Source organism: Lipotes vexillifer, unplaced genomic scaffold (assembly GCF_000442215.2).
Source record: "Lipotes vexillifer unplaced genomic scaffold, Lipotes_vexillifer_v1.1 scaffold172, whole genome shotgun sequence".
NCBI lineage: Eukaryota > Metazoa > Chordata > Mammalia > Artiodactyla > Lipotidae > Lipotes > Lipotes vexillifer.
This window is the reverse complement of record NW_006776799.1, coordinates 218,166-229,168: the sequence shown is the minus strand read 5'-3', so window position 1 is coordinate 229,168 and position 11,003 is coordinate 218,166. Positions and strand designations below refer to the sequence as shown.

The following is an 11,003-nucleotide window of genomic DNA, read 5'->3' as shown; positions in this document are numbered from 1 at the left end:
CATAGTTAAATGTGCAGCACCTGAGTGAGAAAAAAGATGGTACGCGTCCTACGTAGGCACGACCTTTGAGGGAACATACATCTAGGAAGAAGAGAAAGGGGGTTTCTGAGATTCTGCCCTTCTGCAGAAGGCAATGCTTTGCCATAACCACAGCTGCTAAAAGAACCAACCAAAGCAACTAGCTGATGAAGAAAAGTGTCTGTGTCCCACAGGCACTGAAGATGTAATGTGAGATATGTTTGTGTGGATTGGTTTTTATTTCTAATTGAACTCTTGCTTAAATTTTATTTGTTTCATCCTCCATAGTCCCACAGAACCTGGTACATATTTTTAATATTATAATAAGAACACTATATTGTGACTGGGTCATAGAGTGTTCATCTGTCTACCCTATTTTGCCGTGAGATCCCTAACGTGTTTATTCATCTTTGTATCCCAAATGTGCACAAAGGCACAAAGTTGGGCACATTTTAAATGTTTAATCTGCTTACTTTTAAAATAGGTGAATGAAAGAATGACCATGGTAAGAGACACATTATACACTCCATTATCTTGCTCTGCCTAGAGAGAAGGAGAATAATAAAATTAGGCATGGGGAATGCCTCATCTTCTAAGTTACAACACTGACAAATGCGCTCTGTGTCCGACAGAGGGTGCATTAGAGCAAACATTTCCTACAAGGCCCAACCCGCTGGAAAAATGTCTAGTTGGTGAAGGAGCTGTCTAAACTTTAACAGAACTCTCATGACCCCTAATCTCTCAGAAGAGATTAACTGCCTTTCTTAGCAGATGTGCAAACTCCTTGTTAGTGCCAGCTGGACTCATTTCAGATTTTATTCTGACAGGGCTAAACTAACGGGCAGCAAGAACTTTGTTTATTAAGTTATCAGTGTAACTCCTTAAGTGACTATGTTATGTTATATGCAACCCCAAATCACTGGGCTAAATTAATTCTCCTCATTCACTCGTAAGTTAGACATGCCACCTCTCCCTAAGGTATCTGACAGAGAGGAAGACCATCTACCTCAATCTTCTTTAAATTCACGGTCACCTTTCAAGACTGTGGAGCTCTCAGAGGGTAGAACAGCATGCTCAAGGCTTGGGAATTCTAGGAGCTACTGTGTTCCAAGTCAACTTCACATCCACCTGTTATGGGTCCAACTCGGGGGAGGGTGTGGAAAAGAACAGAGGCAAGGATCTGACACCTCAAAGCTGCTCCTGAACTCATGGGAGCCTTTGTGTGTTTTAATTCTGGAGTTTAGTGTTCTGCTCTACTGTCTTGATACAGTAGAAAGAGCCTAGGTCTGGGTATGTCAGAAAGAATACAAGACTGAGTGAGTATCAAGAATGTGGGTTCTAGGCTCAGTTCTGCCAACAAACTAAGGTAATTAAACATGACCAGCCATTTTACCTTTCTAGGTCTCAATTTGTAAATGTAAAATAAAAATACTGGAACAGATAGTATTGATAGTTCTCTTCAGCATTCAAATTATAAGAACTCCATGCCTTATTTTACGGAGATCTAAACTATTTTGAGCCTCTGTCTTTAGCTGCAGCCACTAGAGCTGTCACTTGGTCTGGCAATGACAAATCAATCTGGGTGACTGTTCTTCCTTGTTCCCTCCAGCCTTGTACTTCCTGTTGACTTTGGATTAAGGAATTCTTTTCCTCAGCTGTGGTAACCTTTTGGCCTAGACACTGGTTTAAGGAAACAGAAGTACTATGACATCCCTATGGGGAGTCTGATCGTGGTGGTCACATGGCTACTTGCACATAGTCCTAAGGATAAATCCAGTAATGTAAAGTAGCCCCAGGAATTTTAGATTCCTCTTATATAGGAAAATACCTTTTTCATGGATATGAAAATACTCAAGTGTTTTGCAATTGAGGAGTAATTTCCTCCCTGGTCATCTGGCTTGACAATCTCAAACTTCTGACTCCCCCCACTTGTTCACTAAGTCTTCTTCCCTGTCCCTGCTCAGCGGTCAGAGAGGTGTTAGAGACGCACCCTATTTGGCATAGAACAAGGGAGGAAACTAACATTTCTAGAGAATCTCTGAATACAGATTTCAACCTGTGTCTATAGACTCCATACCACAGAGGGGTGAAAAGCCTGGTTTTGAACCCCTCCGCCTCCATCTGTTACACAGCAGGCCTGAGTGGACTGAGTATCTGCTGGGGCTGAGAGAACCCTGAAGCTCATTTCCCCAGAAGAGACTATCACAAAGTGGCATCTGATTGTGTGACACCTTCCTGCGTGGAGAGGTGACCTCTGAGCACAGCCAAAGAGGAGAGCTGATGGGAGCAAAGCCACAGGTTGTAGTCCTGCAAGGCCAGTTCATGTTGCTGTGTTTCTTGATTGTGGTTAATGCTCCATCTTAAAATGCTCTGCCAAGGCTTTCAGGGGTAACTGAGACATGGGATGATTCCGATGGATTCTGTGCCTGTATGTGAGAAGCACATCTCTCAGAGTTCCTAGGCGCTTTCCCTTTAATCCTTATAGCACACTTGTACAGGACAGTGATTATATCCATTTCACAGATAAGAAAACTGAGGCTCTGAGATTTTACGTAACTTGTCCAAAGGAACAAGGAATAAAATCCAGGTTTCCTCAGACTCCCAAGTCTGCTTTCGCATTGCACCATGCAATTTCCCAAAATAATCTGCCCTAATTCCAAAGATTTCTCTTTCTACATGAAGCAAAAGATGATTAAAAACTGCCAGCAGCTGAGAACAAAGAACAGAAGTGACAATAGTTAATGCTAAATGGTAAGTCTGACTGAGTCTCCGTCCTTGAATTTGTTTTAGTCGGTTTCAGAGATATATTTAATCATATTCAGAAGAATGGAAATAGGTTAAGTTTGACGTTGAATTAGCTTTTCTTCCGAACATGATCCTGTATAAACGTGTGGTAAAATTTTCCTCCCCTAATAATATTTGGGAGGTATTGGGAAGGTCTAATCTGATTCTCATATGAGTGTGTTTTTCCAAAACCAGCTGGCTGCCTCAGGGCTTGGCGTGCTGGAGTCAGCTCACACTGGCTCTGGTAAACTGATTGTATCCATCTATTTCCAACCCTGGCAGCTTGAAATCAAGCGAAAGTGAGAGCATTTATTCCATGGAAATCAGTAAAATATACAAACCACCAAACCCCCACCCCCGCACCGCTGCCCTTTTTTTTCCCTCCTGGTGAGCTTGTTGTTAAACATGTATCCTTACGTCTCTGTCATTCTTAATCATAGATATCTAGTAATCTGACAGCATAAATGACACAGAGTATTTCCAGACTAGGTTAGTTTTCCTAGGAATATGGTTCTCTGTCATGGCATGAGGATAACTGAAAACTGGCCCAAGGGGTTATAGTGTGAAAACATTCCAGACTATTAACTCGCTGTGAGCATAGAGATTCTCAGAAACTTGAAAGAGAACTCCTGTAAACTTCCTCCAGTATCTTTAGGGGAAGCCAAGGATAATTATTCCCTTAAGAATATTAAATAGAGCAAGAGGAAAAGGGGGAGGAAGGGAAGACACATTCATCAAGAGAACCCATTAAAATGTTCTCCAAAAATATCCTTGATATTTCATGTAATATCCCAGTGTAGATAATTTGTTTTGTATAAATAAAAAGTTAGGCTCAGGCTAATATATCAAAGGAACAATTAACTATAATAGATGCACTGACACTAAGAAATGTATGGGAAGGGACTGATCTGGCCAAAGCTTCAGGATCCCCCCTAAGGCCACCTCTCTTTGGACTTTCATGTTCCAGCTCCAAAAACATAGTTAAAACTCTAACACATAGCTGATGAGGGTGTAAAATGGTATAATCATTCTGGAAAACTGTTTGGCAGTTTCTAATATTTTAAAATATTTTACTCGAGAGTAATAAAAGTTGTTTGCACACACAAAGCAGCTTTATTCATAGCTGCGCCAAACTAGAAATAACACAAATGTCCAGTAATAGGACCTTTGTTGTACACTCATACATTGGAAGACTGCTCAACACTTAGAAGGGACAAACTCTACAATAGCATGTGTGTCTTAAAAACAGTGGTGGAGTAAAAAGAAGTACAAAACAGTACATATCTTATGATTCCATTTGCATGAGATTTACGACAGGTGAAACCAATGTGGTGCTCAGAATGGTTGCCCCTGGCCTGGGGTTGGATGGACTGACTGCGAAAGGGTATGAGAGAATGTTCTGGGGTGATGAAAATGTTTAATTCTTGATTGGAGTGGTGATTACAAGGGTATATATAGTTGTCAAAATTGATCCAACTGTAATATTATGTCTTTTATGAAATGTAAATTAGAGCTTGATCGAAATACGAATGTGTGTATCTATGTATAAATGTAAAAAAAATACATATACTTACATTTCTATTAAAGGGTCTAATGCAATGAGCCCAGCTCCCCTTGGCCCTGTGAATTTCACACTTTCTGCCCTTCAAAGACGTGGACTTTGTGCTTTCAAAGTGTGGATTCAAGCTTCAGCGTGATGCTACAAGTTGGAACCTTGTGCAATCACACCCAGGTCATTTCCCTCTAGCCTGTGGACTTCCCATCTCTGACACAATGCCCCATCTGGTCAGCCCCGCTTGGCCACTGGAGAAAGTTTGGGAGGCAGGTTCAACTTGGTGGGGAATTCCTCTCCCGCCCCCGCCCCCCCCCACCCCGCACACACTTTCCAGAGCCCCGGGGGGGAGGCAGGGTCAGAGCTCTCAAGGCATGAATCAGTCTCCCCTCCAGGCTCCGCAAAGGCATGCTCCGCCCTGTCCCGGGTCAGAAGGACGCTCACTCTACATAAAGCAGCGGCACCCACCACGCTGGAACTCAGACTGCCTCGAGGTTGGACGCTGTGCACCTTCCTCCCGCTGGCACACTCTGGGGACGTCTCACCCCACGGGCAGCTTGAATCCAGACACCATGTACTCTGTTCGCCCCCTTGGGCTGGTGGTTCTGCCGCTGCTCCTGGTGGGGACTGCGTTGGGAAATGCTCCTCAAGCGCCGCCAGGTATCTCCCTGCCCAGGGGACCCCCTTATCGCCCCGGCCAGGCGGCGAGGTCTCCGCGGACCCCTGCACTCGCTCTCTGTGCCCCGCTTTCCCCGATCCCTGCCGTGCACCATGCAACGGGGCACTTGCACCCAAGTTTGCAATTTCTTTCTCTGCAGATGCCCTTCTGCTGTGCTGGGAAGCTGCCAGTACAGAACTCCCCGGGAAGCCTCTCCCTCCGCGGAGATGTGGCTGACCTCCTTCTCTCACTCTCTGGCTCTCCTTCTGCCCCTCCTGTAGGAAATAACGCGGAGATCTGCCTCCTGCCCCCAGACGAAGGACCCTGCCGGGCCCGGATCCCCAGTTACTACTATGACAGGTATACGCAGAGCTGCCGCGAGTTCATGTATGGGGGCTGCGAGGGCAATGCCAACAATTTCGAAACTTGGGAGGCCTGCGATGAAGCTTGCTGGAGGATACAGAGTAAGTGCTCGCATGCACACTCAGGGCTCTTGTGCTGCTCCTTGCACTGAAGGGCTAGTAGTAACTTAGCTTATTTTCCAGATCCCATCTTCTACAGTAAGTCTTAGCCTGAATTTTCTCAAATATTAAGTAAGGCTTTTAATGCTTTTCAGTTTACTACAAGTGATCACAAAGTTTACAACGCCTAAGACATCTCCTCTCTCCTAACTGGCATTTATCATAATTCACTGCGTGTGCAGACTCAGGAAAAGATTTCACCAGTAAGACATAACACTGCAAGAGTATAATGTATTAGGTGCAACATAAGGGCTTGTCTGTATTTATTATAGTTCTAAACCTATGGTTTTTATGCCTCCTTGAGAATAGCATTTTCTCGTGTCCACTATCTATCAATCTGAAATACTTTTAGTGGATTTTGTTATTAAAGTGTGATTTAGCTAATTATAACCTTATTTTTGTCCCCGATACCCCATCAGGTCTTAGATTAGTATAGAGATACAGTGGAGATTCACGATGCTGTTTTCGATTTTATTTTAATTATGTTTATTATCTCTGTTAAGGCATGTAACAGAACATGGGGCTCTGCTATTCCAGGAATTGAGCCAGGGAAAAATGTGTATTCCTATGAATATGTTTGATTAACTTCGTATGTAGAAACAATCAGAATACTCTGAGAGAATAGTCTTTCCACTGAAGTTGAAAATTTATCATAGCCGAGCCAAGTCTGGAGACACTTAAAAAAAAAAACAAAAACAAAAACCGAATCCAGTTGCCTCTCAGTGTCTGTGGGGATTGGTTCCAGGACCCCACCCCCCTTAACAAAATCCACAGCATTTGTATATAACCTATGTACATCCTCCCTTATACTTTAAATCATCTCTAGATTACTTATAATGCCTAATACAACATAAATGCTAGGCATACAGTTGCCACCATAGGACAAATTTAAGTTTCGCTTTTTTTTTTTAACTTTCTGGAATTTTTTTTCCTGAATATTTTCTGTCTGGGGTTGGTTGAATCTGTGGATTCTGGACCCAGGGATTCAGGGTCTCACTGTAACTGGACTAGTGGGCAGTCTTTTGGGGGTTTACTAGCCCAGCACTAAATATGATGCCTTCCCCCACTCCACCCCTGGCCACCACCAGTTGTTTCTGAAAATACAGTAAAGTTTTGAAAGTAATACTAAGAAGGTTAAATTTTTACTAACATTGTTTTATGCTCTCCTTGTCCTAGAAGTTCCCAAGATTTGCCGGTTGGAAGTCAGTAAGAGGCAGTGTGGGGAGCTCAGAGAAGTGTATTTCTTCAATCTAAGTTCCATGGCATGTGAAAAATTCATATCTGGCGGGTGTCACAGCAGCGAGAACCGGTTCCCGGATGAAGCTACTTGTATGGGCTTCTGTGCACCAAAGAAAGGTAAATATTCTTTTTACAGTGTTTCTATTTCATTTCTTTATTAGGGCTTTAGGGTGGAAAAGTTAATAATTTGATGTGGAATGAACATGGTTTGCGTTCTGGTGATTTCACATATAATATGATATCAATCTTCAAACTATTGCCCTGTGAGGGAGTATTATTATCCCCTGTTCTACATATTAGAGTGCAAGCTAGAAGTTAACAACTTGCCAAGTTGTCAGGGCTGGAAAGTGACAAAGCTAAGATTCAAGTTTTGCTTCCTCTTCTGCATTGTTTCTTTAGAACTATTTCTCATCTACTTAATTTACACGTAAAAAATTACAATCTTCATTAATGACATGACCTCAGGTTTCTATGAAATCAGTTGTATATATGAGATAGTGTGATAGAAAGACTTCACGGTGAAACCTGAAAATTTCTAAAGTTTTTGGTTAGATTTCTGTGTTCTTTAGTAGTTACAAATTGTAGCACAAATTGATCTCTATCCCTCTTTTCTCTCTTCCCCATTTCTTACCTACCTTCCCCCCACACGATCCCTAAAATCATGGGTTACTTGGGTAGTATGTAATGTTTGTACAGGCATTTTCCGTAGGCACAGCAGAGACACGTACACAGAGATAAATAAGTTCAACAAACAAGGAAAACTTGCTTTGGCAGAGACTTTGATAAAGCTCTGTAGCTATACAGTGCTGAATATGCAAAATCTTGAATTAATGAGGAGATGGTTGTTGCTGGCGTTCTTTTAAATTGTTTATGTAAATGTAAGTGTTCCAGTGGCTACCTGGGAATTAAATACATGTATTCTTGATTAATAATGGAAGGAGAGCTGATAAAAACATTTAAAATAAAACTACCAACACAAGAGAGTTTACCAAAGCATGTCACATATTTTCCCATGAAATGTAGCCCATGTTTACCTGGCCATTATCTGTTTTTCGGGTTTAATTTCTTTACACATTCAAACGATACAAGGATATAGCTTGATATTCTGTCCACTTTATAAAAATTTAGAGTTAACAAAATATGGCATGTAAGCTGTTTTGAAATTCAAGGCACACTTTTTAAATGGCGTAGTATGATATTTTGGATTCAGAACGAAGCTTCTATGGGATTAGATTTTCTTCAGTTACTTCAGTAATCAGCACAGTTTAGTAAATCTGGTATTACTGAATTTTTAATTTTATTTTCTTTTTCATTAAGGTCCATCATTTTGCTATAGTCCAAAAGATGAGGGACTATGCTCTGCTAATGCAACTCGCTATTATTTTAATCCAAGACACAAAGTCTGTGAGGCCTTCACCTATACTGGCTGTGGAGGGAATGACAATAACTTTGTGAACGTGAAGGACTGCAAACGCGTTTGTGTAAAAGGTAGTGGATTTTTTTCTTATTCAATTTTTAAACTAACTTTATAAATAACTCATAAGCAAAATTATATTTTGATGTATCCATTTTACTAATAGCATATTTTGCCATTTCTAGACTACTTCTACATAGATAGCACTTTAGTACTGGTCAGTTTTGTCAAAATGCTTATACTGTCTAGGTAGAGTGTTATTGACTAAGTGGATAGTGAGTAAAACTGACTTTATAATCATTAAAATTAAGATGAGGTGAGTTTGTAAGCATGTCAGAAGTGGTGATTTATAGTGAGCCTACAGACTGGGTAATATGATGTTTATTTTTATTTTGTTGACCTTAGCCTTGAAAAAGGGAAAGAACAAGAAGATGCCAAAGCTTCTCTTTGCAAGTAGAAGACTGAAAATTAAGAAGAAGCAATTTTAACCCTTTTTTTTTTCATACGTCATCTTGTGAATGCCTTTATGGTTATATCTGAAGGATAATATGGTAACACAAGTAAGCGAATCATTAGTGATTTATTCACCAGTTCTTATATGTTAGATTTTAAAATTTGTGTATTTTTTATACATAACTAGCTGCTATTCAAATGCAAATTTATTATTTTAAATTTAATGTTCAACTATTTTTTTATGAGGTTAAATTCTTGCTGTGCATAAGATATAAAAGCAAATATGACTCACCCAGTTCTTGGGGTTGCCCTCCCTGATTTCAGAAGATGATAGTAACTGAAAAATATAAGACAATATAATCATATTCTTTTAACACATAGGATTATAAAAAGGACGAGCAAATATATTTAATTTTGCATTTAAAAGTTAGATTATATTTTGGGCCCAAGGAGACAAACTTGCAGACTTAGCAACACTTCAAAAAATGTTACAAATGCTATTATGTAGACACTGCTAACTTACTTCTATTTCTACAGTGTCATTTAAAAGATAATAAAATAAAGTGACTTTTTTGACTGAATTAAAAAGCTAGTAAAGTAATTACAACCAGAAATGCACTCCTCGGATCGGGGTGGGGTGATTCTCTGTCTCTCTCTCTCTCTTCATCTATCCATCCATCCCCACTCAGCGTTAAGTTGTTAAAATTTTTGTACTGTTCAAGGTGCTTATTTATACTATACCAGAGACAATGCATAATTTAATAATTTAAATTCCACTAATAAAATATTCCTGATAAATATGATCATCGCATTTTAAACAGTATTTTTCTTTCTCTGTAACAACAAGATTTTTTAAAATTCCTACATTTTCTTGGCAAGATTAATGTTTAAAAGTATGCCCCTGATATGGCCAAATTATAAGTACATTTGCCCTTTTCTTGAGCAATCCCTCCTTTAAAAATCTATCCCAAAGGTATTGTGACAAAAAAAAAAAAAAACCAAAGTGCTATATGCCGTAGTTGATAATATTATTTGGAATAACTGAAAACTGGAAACAAACCAGATACTCATCAATAGGGGGTTGGTTGAAGAAATTATGGATGAAAAATCAGCAAATTATCTATATGTGGATATCATCTGATCCTCAGGATACATTAAAGAAAAACAGGGTCGAGAACAATATGAATAAATACACACACACACACACACAAATCACAGAAGATACAAAGATATTAAAAATGTTTACCTATAAGATGAGGTAGGAGACAAAGGATTTGACAGGTATGGAAGTGAAATTTATGTGAATGTACCTTACTATAATTTTGATCCTGGAACATGTAAATATTTTGTGTAATTAAAAAACAAAATTAAATCAAAAAGAATAAAAAGCATTCCTTCTAAAACTGGAAACAAGACAAAACAATTGAACCTAAATGAATATCAAATAGTGGCATAACTACAAAAAGGGTATATAATTATTTTCAGTGACTTTCAAAACTAGTATTTTGACTCTGTATCTTTTGGAGGATATAATCTAAGAGTCAAATAAATTCTGAAGATATCTAAAAATGCATTTTTTATTCTGATTAGTAATATTGTTATTTTGAACATATCATACATAGAATACTATATTATATATTCTATAAAAATGTATTTGACACCCTTTCATTGAAAAGTCTTTTGACAATCCAGTAGGAGTAAGTACACCTACTGTCCAGATTATGGTCACTAAAAGAAACCAGAGCTTGCTGAGTCTAGGTCTGGGACAGGAAATGTGTAAGATGAACCTGGGCCATCTTATGCTGTAAAGCAAGGAAACTATCAAAGACTAATGAATTAAAAAAAAAAAAAAGACTAATGAATCACGTCACAAAAACAGAACATTAGGGGACTTCCACTGACCTAAAATGAGGCAATATGAGCATCAAAACAAAAAATGACCACAAATATATAAGTATATAAATATGAATATAACATGAGTTAATACACCTCCTTGGCGACTCTTAGAGGTTGCTAGGGCACTATCTCATTACTCTGAAAACTGATGAATTAGAAAAATACTAAAGTACTTATCCTTTTTTATTTAGTCTTAACAACTAAATAGTGTATGAGAGAAAGTTACTCATAGAAGAATCCCACCTAATACATACAATAAAATGTTAGAAGATACCCCTAATGAAGTATGCATCTAGGTAATGATCATCTGTGGATGCTCAAACCATGGCATGAAAGATCGATGGGGAACAGTATCATGGAGAAATCAGACTAACGTCTCTGAACCCAGGGATAATTTTAACATTACTAAGTGTGCCAACAGACACTATTCACTTCTGGATGTGATGCAATAAGAAGTGTACACTCTTT

General features: G+C 39.1%; 1 protein-coding gene across 1 annotated transcript; it reads left to right on the top strand.

The window, feature by feature from the left end:
- The first annotated feature begins 4,926 nt into the window (after positions 1-4,926).
- TFPI2 (tissue factor pathway inhibitor 2) lies at positions 4,927-9,227 on the top strand. The gene is made up of 5 exons (XM_007450638.1): positions 4,927-5,014; positions 5,294-5,476; positions 6,710-6,889; positions 8,090-8,260; positions 8,592-9,227. The coding sequence occupies exons 1-5, from the start codon at positions 4,927-4,929 to the stop codon at positions 8,672-8,674; spliced, it is 705 nt and encodes a 234-aa protein (XP_007450700.1). The 3' UTR covers positions 8,675-9,227.
- The last annotated feature ends 1,776 nt before the right edge of the window (positions 9,228-11,003 follow it).

Coding starts and splice junctions, on each gene's coding strand:
- TFPI2 (XM_007450638.1), top strand. CDS start 4,927: ATGTACTCTGTTCGCCCCCTTGGGCTGGTGGTTCTGCCGCTGCTCCTG. Junction 6,890..8,089: donor CTTCTGTGCACCAAAGAAAG/GTAAATATTCTT, acceptor TTTTTCATTAAG/GTCCATCATTTTGCTATAGT. Junction 8,261..8,591: donor CAAACGCGTTTGTGTAAAAG/GTAGTGGATTTT, acceptor TGTTGACCTTAG/CCTTGAAAAAGGGAAAGAAC.